Source organism: Panthera onca, chromosome C2 (genome assembly GCF_046562875.1).
Source record: "Panthera onca isolate mPanOnc1 chromosome C2, mPanOnc1 haplotype 2, whole genome shotgun sequence".
NCBI classification, from domain to species: domain Eukaryota; kingdom Metazoa; phylum Chordata; class Mammalia; order Carnivora; family Felidae; genus Panthera; species Panthera onca.
This window is the reverse complement of record NC_138347.1, coordinates 126,864,444-126,884,591: the sequence shown is the minus strand read 5'-3', so window position 1 is coordinate 126,884,591 and position 20,148 is coordinate 126,864,444. Positions and strand designations below refer to the sequence as shown.

At 40.8% G+C, this 20,148-nt stretch overlaps 2 protein-coding genes across 6 annotated transcripts in view; one reads left to right on the top strand and one right to left on the bottom strand.

The window, feature by feature from the left end:
- The window catches only part of PCCB (propionyl-CoA carboxylase subunit beta), a 92,889-nt gene extending 81,220 nt beyond the window's left edge, over positions 1 to 11,669 (top strand). For all 3 annotated transcript variants that reach the window (XM_078432320.2, XM_078432321.2, XM_078432319.2), the window contains 5 exons: positions 8,352 to 8,459; positions 8,711 to 8,811; positions 9,242 to 9,340; positions 10,121 to 10,220; positions 11,352 to 11,669. In XM_078432320.2, coding sequence (XP_078288446.1) covers positions 8,352 to 8,459; positions 8,711 to 8,811; positions 9,242 to 9,340; positions 10,121 to 10,220; positions 11,352 to 11,473 — 530 coding nt within the window. In that variant the 3' untranslated portion in view covers positions 11,474 to 11,669. The remainder of the gene's footprint in view (positions 1 to 8,351; positions 8,460 to 8,710; positions 8,812 to 9,241; positions 9,341 to 10,120; positions 10,221 to 11,351) is intronic.
- A 4,788-nt stretch (positions 11,670 to 16,457) lies between these two features.
- Positions 16,458 to 20,148, bottom strand: part of STAG1 (STAG1 cohesin complex component) — a 401,929-nt gene continuing 398,238 nt past the window's right edge. For all 3 annotated transcript variants that reach the window (XM_060638731.3, XM_078432318.2, XM_060638735.3), the window contains 2 exons: positions 18,574 to 18,654; positions 16,458 to 18,487 (listed from right to left, as the gene is read on the bottom strand). In XM_060638731.3, the coding sequence (XP_060494714.1) occupies positions 18,464 to 18,487; positions 18,574 to 18,654 (105 nt within the window). In that variant the 3' untranslated portion in view covers positions 16,458 to 18,463. The remainder of the gene's footprint in view (positions 18,488 to 18,573; positions 18,655 to 20,148) is intronic.

Sequence of the window (20,148 nt, the reverse complement as noted above, 5' to 3'; positions counted from 1 at the left end):
GACTGTGAGATCATGACCTGAGCTGAAGTTGGACACTCAGCCAGCTGAGCCACCCAGGTGCTCCTGTTTGTTTTCTTATTGTTGAGTTTTAAGAGTTCTTTGTATATGTTAGATAGCATTTCCTTTATCAGATGTGTATTTTGCAAATGTTTTCTCCCAGTCTGTGGTTGTCTTCTCTTTCTCTAGACAGTGCCTTTTGCAGAAGTTTTTAATTATGAGGTCAGCTTATCAATTATTTCTTTTTCATAGATCATGCCTTTGGTAGTGTATCTAAAAAGTTACCACCAAATCCAAGGTTATTTGTTTTCTCCTGTGTTATCTTCTAGAAGTTTATCACTTTTGTGGTTTACATTTAGGTCTCTGGATCCATTTTGAGTTAGTTTTATGAAATGTGTAAGGTCTGTGTCTAAATTTTTTTGCTGTGGATGTCCAGTTGTTCCAGCACTACTTGTTGAAAAGACAATCTCTCTTCCATTGTATTGCCTTTGTTTTTTTGTCAAAGATCAGTTGATATTTCTTGGGGTCTATTTCTGGGTTTGCTGTTCTGTTCCATTGGTCTGTTTGTTTTTTTTTCATTAGTACCACATGTCTTGATTACTGTAGCTTTATAGCAAGTCTCGTGGCTAGGTGTTGTTAGTCCTTCAACTTTATTTTGTCCTTCAATACTGTGTTGGCTGTTCTAGGTTTGTTTTTGTTTTTTTGTTTTTTGGGGTTTTTTTTGCATCTCCATATACACTTTAGAATCAGTTTGTCAACATCCACAAAATAACTTGTTGGGATTTTGATTGGAATTGTGTTAAATTAAGAAATCAAGTTGGAAATACCTGCCCTCTTGACAATATTGAGTCTGCCTATCCGTAAACATGGAATATGTCCCCATTTATTTAATTCTTCCATTTTGTTCATCAGAGTTGTGTAGCATTCCTCATATAGATTTTATAATGTGTTTTGTTATTTTATGCCTGTGTATTTCTTTTTTTGAATGGTGGGTGCTAATGTAAATGGTATTGTGTTCTTTGTTTCAAATTCACTGCTGGTATATAGGAAAGTTATTAACTTTTGTATATTAACTTTGTATTCTGCAACCTTGCTATAATTGCTTATTAGTTTCAGCAGTGTTTTTGTCAATTCTTTAGGATTTTCTACATAAATTATTATGTCATCTGTGAACAAAGACAGTTTGATTTCTTCCTTCCCAGTCTGTGTACCTTTTGTATATTTTCTTGCTTTATTGGATTAGGTATGACTCCCAGTACAGTTTTGGAAAGTGGTGAGAGGGGACATTTTTGTCTTATGCCTGATCTTAGTGGGAAAGCTTCTAGTTTTTCATCATTATGTGTGATGTTAGCTGTAGATTTTTTGTTAGATGTTCTTTATCAAGTTGAGAAAGCAGCCCTGTATTCCTAGTTTGCAGAGGGTTTTTAATCATGACTGAGTGTTGGATTTTGTGAATCCCTTTTCTGTATCTACTGATGTGTTCATGTAACTTTTCTTCTTTAGCCTGTTGATACAGTAACGTTGCTGGGTTTGATTTGCTTTTATTTTGTTAGGGATTCTTGCATCTGTGTTCATGAGAGTCATTGGTCTGTAGTTTTCTAGTAATGTGTTTGGTTTTGGTAATAGCCTAATGCTGGCCTCATAGAATGAGTTAGGAAGTATTCCCTCTGGTTTTTCTGAAAGAGATGGTAGAGAATTGCTGTAATTTGTAGAATTCATCAGTGAAACTTTCTGGACTTCTTTTGTTTTTTTAATCACATAAGAAATAAATGGTTTTACAAATCAAAAATATAATCCTGTGTTTTACGTTTTCTTGTGTAGTTACCTTTACTAGAAATCTTTATTTCTTCATAATTTGTGTGGTACTGTCTAGTATTTTTTTTTTTTTTTCATTTCAACCTGAAGGATTCTCTTTAATATTTCTCGTAGGGTAAGCCTAGTGGTAATGAACTCTGCAGCTTTTGTTTATCTGGGAATGTCTTAATTTGTCCCTCATTTTTCAAGGACAGGTTGCCAAACAGAGTCCTTGGTTGACAGTTTTATTCTTTCAGTGGTTTACATCATTCCATTGTCTTCTGCCTCTGTGGTTTTTCTACTCAGAAATCAACTGATAATCTTATTGAGGATCTCTTGTATATGGTGAGTCACTTCTCTCTTGCTGCTTTCAAGATTCTGTCTTTACCTTTTTTTTTTTTTTTTTAAGTTTATTTATTTTGAGCGAGAAAGAGCATGAGTACAAGAGGGGCAGAGGGAGAGAATCTCCAACAGGCTTCCCACTGACAGTATGGAGGCCCACGTGGAGCTCAAACCTGAACTGTGAGATCATGACCTGAGCTGAAATCAAGAGTTGGACACTTAACTGACTGGGCCACCCAGGTGCCCCCAGATTCTGTCTTTATCTTTTAATAATTTGATGATAATCTGTTTCAGTGGGGGTCTGTTTGTGTTTATTCTACTTAGTTTCTTTGATTTGTTGCTTCATGTCTTAAATTTGGGAAGTTTTTGGACGTATTCAGGTAATCTCTGTCCCTTTTTCTCCTCCCTGTGGTATTGCCTTGCTGCAAATATTGGTTCAAGTGATGGTATTTTGTAGATCTGTAGTTTCTGTTCACTTCATTTTTTCTTTTCTTTTTGTTAAGACTGGGTAATAATATAAATTATCTTCAAGTTTCCCAATCGTGTCTTCTATTTTCTCAAATCTACTCTTGAACCCCTGTAGTGAATTTTTTATTTCATTTATGGTAGTTTTCAGCCACAGAATTTGTTTGGTTCCTTTTTATAATTTCTTTCTCTTTATTGGTATTCTCATTTTGTTCATACATTGTTTTCATGATTTTTAAAGTTCTTTGTTCATGTTTTTCTTTTTTTCTTTGACCATCTTTAAGATATTTAAAATTTTTTTTAAATAAACTTTTTATTTTAGAGTTGTTTTAGATTTATAACAAAATTTCTAGATAGCACAGAGTTTCCATGCACTCCACACCTAGTTTCTCTGATTCTTAACATTTTACTTTAGAGAGCACTGTTATCAGATATTTCACTCTAAACAAAGAGACAGTGGATGACTAAGCTAGAGGGAAAACTGAGGTTAAATGGTTTTGCTGTTGGACTCAATCACTGGTTCCTTTCATTGGTTTTGTTTATCTGTCTGTTGGTTTAAGATGGAACAGACCTGATGTATAAACGATTAGAATAATTCTGAAGACAGAGGATGACGATGGCTTTGAGATGTGACTTCTTAGCTTATAACTGACATTATTGATGCTTTTAGACAAAACTGTTAAGCTATTTGATTAAAAAATTTTTTTAATCTTTATTTATTTTTGAAAGAGACAGCATGTGAGCAGGGGAGGAGCAGAGAGAGAGGGAGACATAGGATCTGAAGCAGGCTCCAGGCTCCGAGCTGTCAGCACAGAGCCTGACGCGGGGCTCGAACTCATGGACCGTGAGATCATGACCTGAGCCGAAGTCAGATGCTCAACCAACTGAGCCACCCAGGCGCCCCAAAGCTATTTGATTTAATGCACACTACACTGTCAGGAATAGTTTAGGGAAGCTCTAGTGTGACTCTCCTATTCTAAAAAAATGGACATTGGCCTTATATCTGAAGTTATTATTACCAGCTCATGTGCACTTTGACTCTGATGGTACTTCTATGTACCAGGCTGTACACAGAAGTTCATTTCAAATCTTTGGGTATTTTTTCATTTGTTTACTTATAAATTTAAAAAAACTTTTTTAATGTTCATTTTTGAGGGAGAGAGAGAGCACAAATGGGGTAGAGGCAGAGAGAGACGGAGACACAGAATCCGAAGCAGGCTTCAGTCTCTGAGCTGTCAGCACAGAGCCTGACGTGGGGCTTGAACTCACAAACCATAAGATCATGACCTGAGCCGAGATCAAGAGTTGGATGTTTAATCAACTGATTCATCCAGGCACCCCTATAAAAATCTTTATAATGTTTATTTTTGAGGGAGGGAGGCAGAGAGAGAGGGAGACACAAAGTCCAAAGCAGGCTCCAGGCTCTGAGCTGTCAGCACACAGCCCGATTCAGGGCTCGAACCCACAGACTACGAGATCATGACCTGAGCCAAAGTTGGCGCTTAACCAACTGAAGCACCAAGTTGCCCCCAAGACCATTATTTTAAAGTCTTTGTCTAATAAGTTCAGTGTCTGGGCTTCCTTAGGGACAGATTCTGTCAGTTAATTTTCTTCACTTGAGTGGCTTTTTTCCTGTTTCTTTGTAAGCCTTGTTATTTTTTTGTCGAAAACTGGACATTTGAATATTATGAGGTGTTGATCCTGGAAATCATATTCTCTCCCTTTTCTAGGTTTTGTTGTTGATCACTGAATGCTGTAATAGCCATTGTCTAGTGCCGTTTTCCAATTATTTTTGCAGACTATATTCCTTGCTGTAGGTGGTCATGGAGGTTTCTTTGCCTTAGCTTGTGTCCAACTTGTGTTTTGACAGTGATATCCTTGAATGCCAGCTACTAAAACAGGCAAACAAGAAAGTACCTCATCTAGTCTTTGAGAATTGGCCCTGTGCTGGTGCTCCTCTTCAACACTTGGCCAGACTTAAACTGAACTTAGGGATCAGCCCACTGTTAAAACTTAAGGTCTTCTTAGGTTATTTGTTTTGTAAAGTATTTTCATTTTCATTCCTCTCAAGATATTTTCTAATTCCCTTTTCCTGGGTCTTTTCTGAGCATGCATCTGGTCCTAGGCATATCTGTGTCTTTCTGAAATGCCCTGTGTACACAGGTGTTCTTGAATGCCCTAATTTTCTAAAGAATCTCTGTCCCTGGTTCTTTCCTCCTAGGCCTTAGGCAGTCTCAAGCATCTGCAGGTGGTTCTTTGTTTTTGAGCAATGTCTGCCACTTTCTGGCCTGGTGAGCTCCATGTTAGGTAAAGCAGGGATGAAAATCTTTCAGACAAATTAGAACACACCTATGTGATAATTTGTGACTGACTCTTTATTCCCTCTAGAACTAGGGAGAGAGTGGGGCAGGTGTAATTAAGAATGTCACAAAGCTTTCCTACTATTTTTAAGTTGCCTGTTTCTTGATTTGACTTTCTCTTGGTGGTTGGTAAACCTTCACTTGTTCCAGGGTTTCTGATTCTTTTGTGATGTTTTTGTTGGAGGGTAGGAGTTTGGAGCTGACTTCCCCACCATTTTGTTGTTGAGAAAAAGTGTTTAAAAGTCAGGAATTCACACACACTGAAAATGCATTTTGTTCCTCCAGTAAATTCTTAACTGTTGATACATCCTTTTAGTTTCTCCTTTGAGCTGTGTCAGTCATTGGCATGGACTTCACATGATTTCTTGTGTCTGCTTCAAGATCTTTCTCATTCCATGACTACCTCTGTGGGTCCTGATGGCCTGCAGCACAGGTTGACTTTGACAAGCCCACTTTTTAAGAAACTGCTTGGCTTGTCCTGGAAAGTGTATCTATAGATATCTAGGATGTCCGTCCCACTGCCCAACCTGGCTGGAGCCTGAACGCTTGATTCCATGGTGGTTCCTTGACTTCCCCTTTTGTTAGAAATTCTTTGTTATGTTTATGGAGTGGCAAGATGTGGAAGTTCAGTAGATTACTGCTTTTTTGAAAAAAAGCTTCATGCATTTTATGGACTTAATCATTCCCTGTTACTAAAAGACAGCTTCAGAGGCTTACATAGGGGGCTTCTGTTCCAGGTCTCATTTTTTCTTACAGGAATTAGCCAGTGCTCACTGGGCTCTCTCTGGGTACCAGGCGCTCAGTCTAGTTCTGGGACGAGGCCTCAGATGCTAAGACCGGGCCTCTGGTCCTGGAGCCCGTCCCATGGCCACTCGGGCTGCAGGTTTTCCATTCCTGTGTTGATTTCCCCAGTGATTCCATCATGTTCTGGTTGTCGGTGCCCATCTTGCTTTTCAGTTTAAGTATAGCTTCTGGATACTTTTTGCAGTTTCTTAATTTAGAATTGTTTTTATTCTGGGACTTATCACTCAGATTTTTTATTTCAGGTCATTAACATAGATTTTGAGGAGAGAGGAAAGAGGGGAGATTTAAAACATTTTTATTGAGTTACAGTTTACACACAATAAAATGCACAGGTTTCAAATGCTCATTTTAATAGGTTTTGATAATTTGACAGTAGTATACAACCTTGTTATCACCATCCAAAACAAGATACGGAACATTTCTGTCCTCTCAAAAAATGCATTTAGTAAGAGGGAAGTTTTGCCAATTTTTCTTTTTGAGTTCTTTTTGTTTCTAGCATTCTTTATATATTTTGGATGGGAGTCTTGTCAGATACGCATATTGCAAATATATTTTTTTCCTGATTTGTGACTTCTTCAATAAATTGTGTCTTTTGACTCACATATTTTTAAACATGTGATGAAGTCCCATTTATCAATGTTTTTTATTTATGATTAGAACTTTTTGTGTCCTTTCCAAACAATCTTTGCCTATGACAAGGTTGCAAACAAAGATGGTCCGATATCATTGGCTAGCTTTGTAGTTCTGGGTTTTATGTTAAGGCCTATGATCTATTTTGAATTAATTTTTGTATATAGTTTATAGAGTGAAATAGTCTACTTTTATGTTCCCCCTCCCCCCCATATAGACAGTTAAGTGTTCCATCACCATTTGTTAAAAAGACTTTCTTTCCACAGCGAATTGGTTTGATACCTGGTCTAAAATCAGTTGTGTGGGTCCATTTCTTCACAATGTATCCATTACCATTTTGTCTACCTTGATGCCTGTGCCATACTGTCTTGATTACTGTAGCTTTATAGTTATCAGCTTGGGGCAGTTTCAGGATCCTGGGGACACTTGACAATGTTGGAAACCGTTTTGTTTGTCACAGGTGTGGGTTGTAGGGGAGTGAGTGCTACTGGCATCTGGTGGGTGGAGGCCAGAGATGATGCTAAACATCTTCTGCACACAAGACAACCCCCCACAACAAAGAATTACCCAGCCCAAAATACAGATGGCCCTGAGGTTCAGAAATCCTGCTTTGTAAGAAAGTCTTGAAGTCAACTAGTATAAGTTTTCCAATTAAAAAAACCCCAAAACTGTTTATTCTGTTTCCTTTGTATTACCATATGAATTTTAGAATCTGCCTATCAGTTTCTGTAAGAGAATGCCTACGATTTTGGTAGTAATTGCTTGAAAATCTAGATCTGTTCAGTATGATAGCTTAGTAAACTTCAAGATAATTAAATAGTATAGACAATTAAAATTGAATGCAATTAGAGGCTTAGTTTCTCATTTGTGCTAGCTGTTTTTCAAGTGCTTAATAGCTTTAGTGGCTACCATGTCAAATAGCACAACCAGAGAACATTTCCATAATTACAGAAAATTCTTTTGGCCAGCACTGGTATAGATCATTTAGGAATTTATTTATTCTTATCAATGAGTGTATAAGCTTTTTTGTAGATACTCTGTCAGATTATGAAAGTTCCATTGTATTCCTAGTTGACTGCTTGTTTTGAATTATGATTGAGTATTGAATTGTCAGATGTGTTTTGTCTGTTGAGGAAGAAAAGCTTATATGGTTTTTCTCCTCTATTTAGTAATTTTGTTGGTTTTTTCACATATTAGATCAGCCTTGACTTTTTGGGATAAACCCCACTTAGAGTGCATCAGTGTTTTTATATATTGCTGGATTTGATTTCATAATATCTTGGGGATTTTTGCATCTGTGTTCGTGAGGGATTTTGTTTGGTCTGCATTCTTCTTTTACGATGTCCTAATCTTGTTGTGGTATTAGGGGAATGTTGGCCTCATACAGTATGTTGGGAACTATTCTAGGAGAGGAGACTTACTAGCAACTGAACTCTTACTCTGCACACATTACAGATACCACCTCCTTAAATCCTTGAAACCATGGTAGGAGGTAGTAACATCCCAACTTTGCAGGTGATGAACCTCAGGCTCAGAAAGGTAAAGTCATTTCCCAAGGGCACATAGCTGTAACTGGTGAATCTGATTCCAGGCTATCGGGAGTCTCTAACAGCAGCTATTGAATGATACCTCTCACTACTGGTTCCATGGGGACAAGTCAGGCTGTACCCCAGGTGGGTATATAAACCTCAGTTAATGAGGCACAGTCTAGCTGCCTGCAATAGACTGTGCTCCCGGCAAGAGAGCCTGAGGGTCCACTCTTGGACCCTCTTTGGCCACTGCCCGGTGGGTTCTCCTGTCTTTCCTGGAGTGTAAGGATTTCCCTTTACATTCCCTGGTGAGGAGACTTTGGTGCCTCCATAGAAATCAGCTCTGAATGGTTCCTGAGGGCACATTCCCATTGGGGGTAGAGCTGGGAATTGCCCAGAAGCTCAGCATGGATAATCTCTCTCATTCTAGGATGTTTGGATATTAATTCATCTGTGAAAGGGGCTCGTTTTGTCCGATTCTGTGATGCATTCAATATTCCACTCATCACTTTTGTTGATGTTCCTGGCTTTCTGCCTGGTAAGCATTGATAGGAGGGGGGCGAGGAGAGGTAGTTTTGCCCAGTAAGGCACCCACTTAATTTGGAGGTTTTGTAAAATTCTCTAAGGATTTGTGACTTCTCCATATTCTAGGTGTCTGGAAGATGGGGCTGTGGGGGGTGAGTGGCTCTCTCCTGGCCCTCTGGGGAGCAGGGGAAGACCTCATAGCTGAGAGTGACAGGCATACCTTGTAAGGACTTCTGTATCTTGTAACTCTTCCTCATGACATAGGCACAGCACAGGAATATGGGGGCATCATCCGGCATGGAGCCAAGCTTCTCTACGCATTTGCTGAAGCAACTGTGCCCAAAGTCACAGTCATCACCAGGAAGGTGAGAAGAGCTGGTATCAGAGGCTGTGAGCCCACACACTTCTAGCAGCATGGCCATGGTTGGAGGTCTGGCCAAGAGTTTCAGGGGGGCTGGGAAGAGGAGTACACCTTGCTGACCCTTAAAAAGATCTTTGGAGCTCAGGCAACATTTATAGCCCTGTGGACACACCCTGCAGATATGTTGGTGGTCACGTCTGGGAAATGACAGCATCAGTGGGAAAGAGCCAGGAAAGACAGTGAACATTAGCTGTGAAAGGCCTCTGGACTGTGCCTGTGTTTTCTCTGCGCTGGCTTCCCAGCCTCAGAGACACTGGGCCTTCAGTAGCTCAGGAGGGCTTTTCCTTTTGTCCTCATTTCACTTGGCTTCCTAGAGTCTTTCAGGGATATGATCTGATTCAGGCTCTAACATTCAGCATTTGGGTTTGTTCTAGGCCTATGGTGGTGCCTATGATGTCATGAGCTCCAAGCACCTTTGTGGTGACACCAACTATGCCTGGCCTACAGCAGAGATTGCAGTCATGGGAGCAAAGGTGAGGACCTCTAGCTTTCCCTTTTCCTGGATCCAGGTACTGGTCGTTTCCCAGCAGGAGCTTGTAGTTACGAAATGTGGAGAGAGGCCCGGACTCCTTGGATGGGCCAGGATTCCAGGGAGTTGGGACCTAGACCTTGGCGAGTCCCCACCTTGACCCCTGGGTCAGCTCTGGCTCCTGTCCTGCACTGTCACTTTAGGCACATGCTGGTGTCTTCATGCTCGGGGGGTGGGGGTAGGGGTGGGGAGGGGGGGATGCTGAGTGGGTTTTGAGATTGTCAGTAAAGCAGAAAGGGTTGAGTCAACTGAACTAGCCTTTGGGAGGATTGGACATTCCCTGTGATCCCATTCCCATCTCCTCTCCCAGGGAGGGCCCCAGGCCACTGAATTGTGCACTGAGGATAAGGAAGAAGGAAAACAGCATTTTACTTCACCTGATTCAGGGGACCATGGATCTAACTATGGAAAATGGGCAAAACATCTTGGCCTGAAAGAAGGATAGATGCAATTGGATGGAATAGGATGGAATTTGGGGAGACAAGTGACTGGCTTTGCCTGGGCTGCCTGTTGTTGGGGCCACACTGAACTTTGGATCACAGCCCGTGGGATCGTGCTGGTTGACTCCAGCAGTGCTCACCTCTGTACCCTGGTGCCTGGAGCCGGCATTTCTCGCCGGGGCACTGTGGTCTCGAAGTTCACAGCCACACACTGTGATAGTGGTTTGAGGGAGGTCACCTGGGTTGGGACTGCCAGTTAAGTTCATTAACTTCTCCTATGACAGGGGGCCGTGGAGATCATCTTCAAAGGGCATGAGAATGTGGAAGCAGCTCAGGCAGAGTATATTGAGAAGTTTGCCAACCCCTTTCCTGCTGCAGTGAGAGGTAGGGACTGTGGTGGGGAGGGCGGTGTTGGGCATTTGTTGGGTCACTTGCTCATCCTTTTGCTCCAGAAAGTCTCACATCACTGCCCTTTGCCCTCACTGTGGAATCTGGAGACTGGTGACGGTTGGGGGTTGTCTCTGGACATTGTATACACTGCTTTGGTCACCAAGGACTGAAACAATATTGCTGAAATGGCTAGTGGTGTTCAGTTACCTAATATTGTGTAAAAGTCCACTCCTAAACAGAGTGGCTGACACAGCCAACTTTCTTTTTTTTTTTTGCTCATGTTTCTGAGGGTCGGCAGTTTGGTCTGGGCTCAGTTAGGGGGTTCTCCTGCTGGTCTTTCCTGGGATCAGTCATTCACAGATAGTCAGTGACTATGCCGGATAGTCCAAGATGGCTTCACTTACATGGTTGGTAATGGCAGTAGGCGCTTTCTGCACAGGTTGCTTATTTATTTTTATTTTTATTTTTTTTTGAGACAGAGGGTACAAGTGAGCAAGGGACAGAGACAGAGAAGCGGGGCTCACCTGAGGTGGGGCTCAAACTCACAAACTATGAGGTCATGACCTGAGCCGAAGTGAGATGCTTAACTGACTGAGCCACCCAGGTGCCCCATGGTTTCTCTTTCTGAACCTGGCCACTCCATGCTTGCTGGTGTCCTGAGCACCTTGAGACCTAGATTTGGAAATTGCATAGTGTCATTTTTGCCACATTCTGTTGGCCAAAGCAAATCACAAGGACAAGTAAAATTGAATCCAGTTCTTGGTATGAGGGGTGATGAAATCACATTACAAAGGGACTTGTGTTACAGGGGTAGGAGGAAGGTGTACTGATTGTTGAAAATACAGACATATTTTCTTAATTTTATTTCCTGTTGACTTCATCTTGGCAGCAAGGGGGGTCAGATTGCATTTTTTTTGCCAAGTAGTCCTAGGCCAGAAGTTGAGGCCCTGCCAGAGGAACGGGGATGCTCCTGGGATGTGGTGGAGGGTTCACAGGGCCCGTGCCCTCTCATATCAAGTTGGGTCCTGCTCACACCCCAGAGATGGTGCCCAGGCTGAGCACAGATTGGGGGGTGGCCTTATTTGGGGATGCAGATGATCTACTTCCTTTTCTGTGCTTCACCAGGATTTGTGGATGATATCATCCAGCCTTCCTCCACACGAGCCCGAATCTGCTCTGACCTGGATGTCTTAGCCAGCAAGAAGGTACAGCGCCCTTGGAGGAAACATGCAAATATTCCATTGTAAACGAATCAAAGGAAAATTAACCAAGAGCCAATTACCGCCTGGCCATTTGCACCCATCTCTGCCTTTTGCAATCATGAAACCTGGAAATCTAAATATCAGTAATAACTTGAAATGGCTGTTTATTAAATCCTAGGAAGATTTCATTTGTGCCTTACTGTAAAAATAATTGCTTTATTAAAAATTTGTGTAACTGGTATTTTTTGAGCACAAATTTCATTTTTTACGGTATAAATCTGAAAAATCAAGAAAACAGTGTATTGTCACTTAGAGCTGACCCTTATTTGACACCTCTGTGTATTTTCCTTTTCCCCCAAGATGTTTTTCTCTGTAGGTAAGATAATAAGCTTTTAGGGCAACATACTTAACCTGGTTAGCCTTCATTCCACACCCCTCCCCTTTTTTTAAATGCTTATTTGAGAGAGAGAGAGAGAGAGAGAGAGAGAGAGAGAGAGAGAGAAAGAGAAAGAGTACAGGCAGGGGGAGGGGCAGAGAGAGAATCCCAAGCAGGCTCCTTGCTGTCAGTGCAGAGCCTGACGTGGGGCTCAATCCCATGAACCGTGGGATCATGACCAGAGCTGAAATCAAGAGTTGGATCCTTAACCGACTGAGCCACCCAGGCGCCCCTATTTCCTTATTTTAATTTTATTTTATTTTAATTTTATTTTTTTAATGTTCGCTTATTTTTGAGAGAGAGAGAGAGAGAAAGTGAGTGAGTGTGAGCAGGGGAGGGGCAGAGAGAGAGAGGCGGGGGGGAGACACAGAATCCCAGAGCAGGCTCCAGGCTCTGAGCTGTCAGCACGGGGCCTGATGTAGGGCTCGAACTCACGGACCGCGAGATCATGACCTGAGCCAAAGTTGGACACATAACCGACTGAGCCACCCAGGCAGCCCATAAATAATATTTAATAAAATGCCCTCAATTCCTCTAGGAATCGTTGAGGATGTTTGTAGTTGTATCTGGCAGAATAGATGCTCAGTCATATGGGATATAGTACCCTATATTAAATGCTTTTCAGAAATGTGTTGTCACATTTTAGAAAACTTAGTTTGGAAAATTTCAGACCTGTAGAAATGTTGCAGGAGTGGTATTTGTATATCTTTCACTGAGGGTATCCACTTAATTTTCTACATTTACTATATGTATAATAGCATATGCTATTATGTATGGTATATAGAATGTAGTATATAGAATACTATGTATTCTCTTCCATAAATACATAATTATTATTTTTATTGACCCATTTAAGTAAGTTGTAGAACCATGACCCTTTGTCCCCCACCCTGCCAAATGTATTTATTTCCTAGGAAACAAGGCTCATTGCCTTACAGTCTTTCATTACATTGACAATTTGGAAGAATGGTTGCCAGTTATTTTGTAGAATGTCCCTCAATTTGGGTTTGTCTGATTGTTTCCAGATGTTCAGACCAGGTAAGAATGTTCTTTCTATGTATCACATAAGAAGCACATGATGCTAGTTTTTTCCATTATTGATGAAATTGACTCATCACTTGGTTAAGGTGGTGGCTGCAAAGGTTACCATTTTTTGTTTGTAATTAATAACTGATCTGGGGGCATTCTTTAAGCCCGTCAACAAATTTTCATCCAGTAGTTTTAGTACCTATTGATGGTTCTTGCCTCTCAATCAGCCATACTGTAGAATCTGTTGATTCTAAAATGTTGTATTTGTTAGTTTGTTACTGTGCCAGAAGAGGTTTCTTTTCTGTTTTTAAGTATTTGTTAGACTCATGGATTCTTTTTTTTTTTTTAAAACATTTTTTCCTGAAATAATTTTTTTTTGCCATGCTATCACCCTGTCAAATTTTCAAACACTAAGTACTTTTGCAGGTGTCCTTACTGGTGTTTCTCTGTGGCCTACCCTTCAGGTTAGAAATCTTGTTCCAAGTTAATACACTAATTTCAGGTCTGGATTTTGTTGCATTCTTCTGCTCTAGCACTTCCAGTGCATAGGACCTTTCACTCTGGTCATTAGCCCACAGCCCTGTCACCTCCCCCTTGGGACATCCTTTTGCTAAATAGCTCCAGTTTGCTCATGCTCAAGGACCTTAGTTCCTCTCAACCTGTGAGCTAGAACTGATTTTGCTTATTGTTTTTTTCTTTTTTTTTTTTTTAAGCATCTGAGTGTGCATTTTTTTTCTCTGTGTAAGTATTTTTGTCTAAGTAGATGGTGAGTTTCAAGGGGGCAGAGACTGGACACAAGTTCTTTATGTTCCTCTTTGGCACCAGCAGAAAGGTTATAAACTGTGGGAAAGGGGTTGGCCGATTCTTGGGCTTTTAGAGGTCTCCTAAGAAGCCATGCAGGTTGGTTAGCATGTGGCTCAATTGCTTAAAATTGATCAGCGAATCCCAATTTCTGGGGTCAGCTAACCTAGGATTTGGACTGCTTGGAGGATGACTGTGCTATCATCTATATGAAAATAATACAAGTTTGTGGGGTTTTTGTTTGTTTTTCCTTTTTGAGGAAGGGGTCCAAGATGTGTTTTACTAGTTTGTGAAATCTGATGCTGAGAAGGGCTTGTTCCTGGGCCTAAGAGACAGAGGAACCAGCCTAATAAAATACTTGGGCAAGAGACTTCTGGGAAGCCTTGGAATGGAGATGGTTAATAACCAATAAACAAAGCTGGTGGCCAAGGAAACAAAAAGCTGCAAGACCTTGCAAGTAGACCAGCCTCTGTGGATGACAGAATGCCATGAGAATGGTGGCAGAGTATTTTCAGTGGCTGTTGTTTAGGAATGCCTTTCCCAGGTGGTATTCGGTCTTTAAGGGGAAAAAGAAAACTGTGGGCTTTAACCAGAGGACTTGGGTTTACTGAGCAGAGCAGTGGCAAGTGTCTCTCTTTAGACTGAGAGCAGGTAATATGGTGAGAATGGAGATGGAGTTTAAGAGGTACGGAGGGTCCTGTTGCACCTGCCCCAGCTCCTCTTGCCTTAAGTAAACCAGTTTATCCTGAGCCACGAAGCTAGGGTGGTGAAGCTGCGATTTGAACCCAGGCAGATTTGTCTCAACTCCACATATCTCTATAACCAGTCAGAACACTGCTTTCCAACTGATGTAGTAGGTGGGATGAACTCCTAAGAGGGGAGTGAGAAAGGTGGTGGCTCTCTCCACTGGAATTGTCTCACCCTGAAGAGCTATTAAATTTAGAAAGCTTTCCTACCTCATGCATGATGGCCTGTCAGTCCTTACTTGATTTGCTCGAATAGGGAGTAAATTCACAATGCAGCCTTCCAGTTGCTTGTGTTTGCAGAAAGTTCTCCTAGCTTCTCTTCTGACCATGTTTTGTCTCCTTACTGAGTCCTCTGCCTGTGAGTTCACTGATGCGTTTGGTTGCTTCGGGGTGTTTTAGATACGGTCTACCTAGAGAAGACCGTGAAGGACACTCATCCATGTATTAACACTTTAGAGCAAGCAAGTGCGGGGAGAGAGTCAGGGAGAGTGGGAGAGAATCTTAAGCAGGGCTTAAGCAGGGCTCCATGCCTAGGGTGGAGCCCAAAGTGGGTCTGGATCCCACAACTCTTGGGATCACCTGAGCCGGAATCAAGAGTCGGATGTTCAACAGAGTCACCCAGGCGCCCGAGTTAACACTTCTGATGTAGTTGAAGCAGCCTAGACTTAACCTGTTTGACAGATGTGAATATTTTATGTCTTTCTTGTTCTAAAGGATTTCTAGACAGCTGTGGCTAGAAACTACTGGTCCTCATGCTGTTGCACCTCTGTGGGTGTGGGATCTCCGCCACAGGACCTTTGGCCACTTTAACGGGCAGAGCCTCAGTTTGGGGCTCCTATGGAGTCTAGCCAGAACATTTGGGTAGATGTAGCAGTCTTAGTAGGGAAGTTCTGACCATGTCCACACTCTCCTGGGTGGTGAGTAAAAAACCTTCTTTACATGTCCTTGGGAGCAGAAAGCTGTCCTTCAAAAAGTGATGTGTAATAAAGACCCCAATAGAGCAAGGCACTTAGGAGGGCAGGGCTGGAACCTTACTGGAGCTTGGTCTGCTATGAAAAACCTAAAGGGGAGGCACTAAGCCTTTATTTTCCATGAAGACACCGTTCATTTGATGGATTCTTTTCTGGAAGCAGGGCCAAAAGAGTGAGTTAAGTCACATCTGGGAGGTTTCCAAGTTTGTCCCAAGGTAGAGCTGCACTGAGTAAAGCCCTGGTCTAGTCTCATAAGCTTGTAAAGATGAGAGCTGCTGGAGACCCATCCTTATTATCTTCCTCCTGTGCCCAGAGAGCTCACCTGCTGATTTAGCCCTTATATCGCTGCTTTTCCTGCAGACATTTTAGGCCATCTAACAAACACAGCCCGAAGAACATGGCCAGGCCCATGAAGTGTAGGGCATGACTTTTTTTTTTTTAGTTTATTTTTGAGAGATCAAGAGAATGGCAACTGGGGGAGGGGCAGAGAGAGAGAGGGAGAGGATTCTAAGCAGGCTCCATACTATTAGTGCAGAGCCTGACACAGGGGCTCAGTCTCACAAACGGGGAGATCAGGACCTGACCTGAAATTAAGAGTCCAATGCTTAACTAAGTCACCCAGGTGCCCCAGGGCATGACCTTTGTTAAGAGTGATGTCTGGCACCAGTATCAAGAAACTCTCACTTACATGGCCCTATAGAATCCAAGTAATCTTTAAAAGGCCACTGTTTGTTAGGGGGAACCATGCATAAGCCTTGGTGCTGGATATGTGGCCAGGGCAGGATCCAGGCTACAAACTCTGAATGCCTCCTTCAGAATTCAGCCTGCAAGAGACCTCCTCTTGAATCACAGACAACTCGGCCTACCCACTTTCTCCAGGGAAATCCAATTAATGAAAGATAATGAACTAGTCCTAAATTTCTTTCCTTTAAAAACAAAACAAAACTGATACAGTTAAATGATTAGAGTGAGCAAACTCTCAAGAGCATTGGGACATAAAATCATCTTTGAAGCTTTACATAGTAAGAACAATAGGATGACAAGCCTGATTTTGAATAGTTTATTAAAGGAAAGGTGAAGCATCAGTTTCAAATTGTACAAAAGGAAAAAAACCTCATATTGCAAATGTACAATTTACAGAATTACTAGCAAAACCAATCAAGGAGACACTGAAAATACAAAAATTCGATTGACTTCAAACTGAACTGCAAACCCATTTGAGTAGATATTAAGCCTTTTTTTTTTCTTTTTTTTTTTTTTTTTGTTGCATGTAGTCTACAATTCTAAGTCAGCATCTGATTTCCACATGAAACTGTCAAGCAAAGGATCAATCTGTGCATGTGCCAAGGCACCTCCCAGCTTCCTCCCTGGCCAGAACCACAGGCAGGGGTGACGCTGGTGGACGGTCCAGTTATTCCTGCCCCTTCATGTCCAGTGAGGTCCACATTTCTGGAAGAAAGTGAGACCCCAACCCCTCAAACTGGAGCCCAGGAATTACTAAATTAGCAGATAAAATATTTTTGGTGACCAGGTTTTTTTCAGAACTGTACAAATATTGAGAAAAATCTGTTTTGTGTTTACTAAAAGAATGAATAATCCATTTCCTTTCCCAACAAAAGATAATCAATTATTGGGTGCACAGATTAGTAAAAAAAAAAAAAATCTTTTCATTTTTGGTAAGAAGGGAAAGCCTCATGATTCCATTGCAGCTACTTTAAAAACCAGCCCAGAAACAGCTGTGGATGGACTGGTTTGGAATTGAGGCTTACTTTTAAAAATCAGAAAGTAAGAAACTAAGTGGGCTTTTTAAAACAATAGCAGCAAGTCATAAAAGCAGAATGTAACTCTAAACCATTGAAGGCTGTCCTGAAGATTCATAATTTCTTTCCCCAAAATAATTAATATGCACATTTAACACTGAAATGTAGCTGTATTTCAAGGTAAGCTTAGGAACTTCACCCTCTAAGCACAGACTTCTATGCAGCACATACTTCTATAATTGGTAAACTTAATTCACAAAATTAGCGCATAAGGTATTAAGTGCATGGGAAGTAGACACAGTTATGTTACACTTAAAATTACTTTTGAATGGCAAAGAAGTTCTTCATGATTATCTTTTTAAGAAAACGGAAGTTTATGTAACTTGAATTTGGCAGGGCATGAAATAAGTAGTAAAAACAGCAAACTGATAACTTGAGAACCATTTTTGTTTTTCTGAGAATACTTTATTTGCTGGTAGAAGTTGCTAAAAATGCACAGAACAAATACCAATAGAAAATGTACTGTATTTGAATCTCCCTATTCTATATAAAATGAATGGTGCACAGCATCTGTTGGAAAATGGCTGCGTGGACATTTCTTATTTTATGCCCCCTTATAAATAAAAATAAACCTTTTTATTCAAGAGTATATAAAATCTGGGAATCCATATCCACAGAGGGTGTGTGGTTTTTGGCAGAGATGCACTGTCAGAATTTCATCTTAGCTTGTCGATATTCTGCTCCTCCGCATTTCTGTATTCCACAAGGTCAACCAAATCCAGTGAGCTCCAAAACACTCTTCGGCAATTAGGATGAGCTGCTTACTCATAGGTTTAATAAAAATGGTTAGCTTTTAAAACATAAAAAGGCAAAATGTTAAAACGGTTTTTAAATTGTACAACAGGAAAATAAAGTTAAAAATATTTTTTTTTACTCAATGCTGAGTTTCATAAAACAGGTGTATAACAGTGTTTATCTTGACAGTTGTTTTAAAAATTTAAAATTTTTTCCTCCCTCCAGAAAAACACACACATCTGTATTGGGATAAGTCCAATATTAGGACACAAATGATTTTTCAGGTCAGTCTTTCTGAGGTGACATTCACCAACATTCCCTTGGGTAATTTACATGCTCCTCTTCTGTCACTGCAAAAAGGGATTGACCTCAATCATTTGATTAAAAAACAAATCAGATCACATCAAAAGTGTTTTTTCCCCCATACAAGCTATCACAGTATATAGGCCTCTAGCTCTAAATAATAGAGTTCCAGATTTGTAAATTTTCTTCAGACTTCAGAACATAGGCATTCCAAATCCCTAGAAAAATGAAAAACACAATTAATTTCATGCATATGCAAGACCTAGAAACCATAAATAAAAAGTGGTAATAATTTAACATTTACTGAATCGTCTTCTATGATAGCTGCAGAATCAAAGAAATCTGGCCTCAGCTCAGCTCTCTCTCGCCGATTTCTTGATGGGGGCTAGAAAAAGAAGCCAAAATGTTTTCCTGAGATATAGTAAGACAATGCACTGTGATAATAAGCAGCTAATATTTCTGATGGTATCACAGAATAGAGCTACTAAAGATTTAATTTTGAAATGAAAAGAATGTGGCTTTTACATGGAGCCCCCACCTTAAAAAAACAGGATTTCAAATTACAATGAATAAGCTGAACATGTAAATGCATGTAATTTGGGGGCCTACAAACATACAACATGTCTTTGAATCGTAGAATGATTATAAAAATTGATCCCTAAATTCCCCAAAGCAGGTAGATGGAAAGCTACTGATGGGAGGGGAGAGACTGGAGGCATATGATCTCCTTTACATTTCTTAGAAAAATTTTTCATTATGGAACATTCTAAACCTATAAAAAAGAATGTTACAGGCTAAATTATGTCCCCCCCACCTCCACTGGCAAATTCATATATTGAAGAGGTACCCCCAGTACCGCAGAATGTGACTGTTATTTGGACAGAGGACCTATAGAGAGGCTATTAAGGTAGAATGAGGTCATATGGGTGGATTCTAATTTTTAAAAAAATTTATGGGCACCTGGGTGGTTCACTCAGTTAAGCATCTGATTTTGGTTCAGGTCCTGAGTTCACAGTTCGTGGATTCGAGCCCCGCTTTGGGCTCTCTGCGGACTACTCAGAGTCTGGAGCCTGCTTCGGATTCTGTGTCTCTCTCTGCCCCTCCCCTGCTCACACTCTGTCCTCTCTTTCTCAAAAATGGATAAAACAAAAAATTTTTAACTTTTAAGTTTATTTTACTTATTTTGAGAGAGATCATGGGTAGGGAGTCAGAGAGAAGGAGAGAGAATCCTACTCAGGCTCTGCATGGTCAGCACGGAGCCCGATGTGGGGGCTCAAACACACAAACTGTGACATCATGACCTGAGTTGAAATCAAAAGTAGGTTGCTCAACCAACTGAACCCCCCAGGCGCCCCAATTCTAATCTGATTCATATCCTTATAAGGAGACAGAGGAAAGATCACATGAAGATAAAGGGAGAAGATGGCCACTTACAAATCAAGGAAAGAAGCCTGAGAATGAAATAAATCTTGCTGACACCATGATCTCAGACTTCTAGCCTTCAGAGCTGTGAGAAAATTTCTATTGTTTAAGCCACCTAGTCAATGGCATTTGTTATAGCAGCCCTAAATACATAAAGTGGTATGATAAACTACCATGTACTCATCACCTAGCTTCATCAACTGTCAAATCTTTGACCAATCTGTTTCACTGAGTCTCCTCACGGTTTTTTTTCTTTTCTATGTCATTTCATCTATAACTACCTTCAATATGAATCTCTGATGGAAATTAAAAAAAAAAACATAACCACCATGCATTACTATTCCTGACAAAGTCAATAATTTCTTAATATCACCTACACCTAGTCCATATTCAGGTTTCCTTGCTTCAAAGATGTTTTTTCCACACTGAACAAATATGGTCCATATTCTGTGTTTGG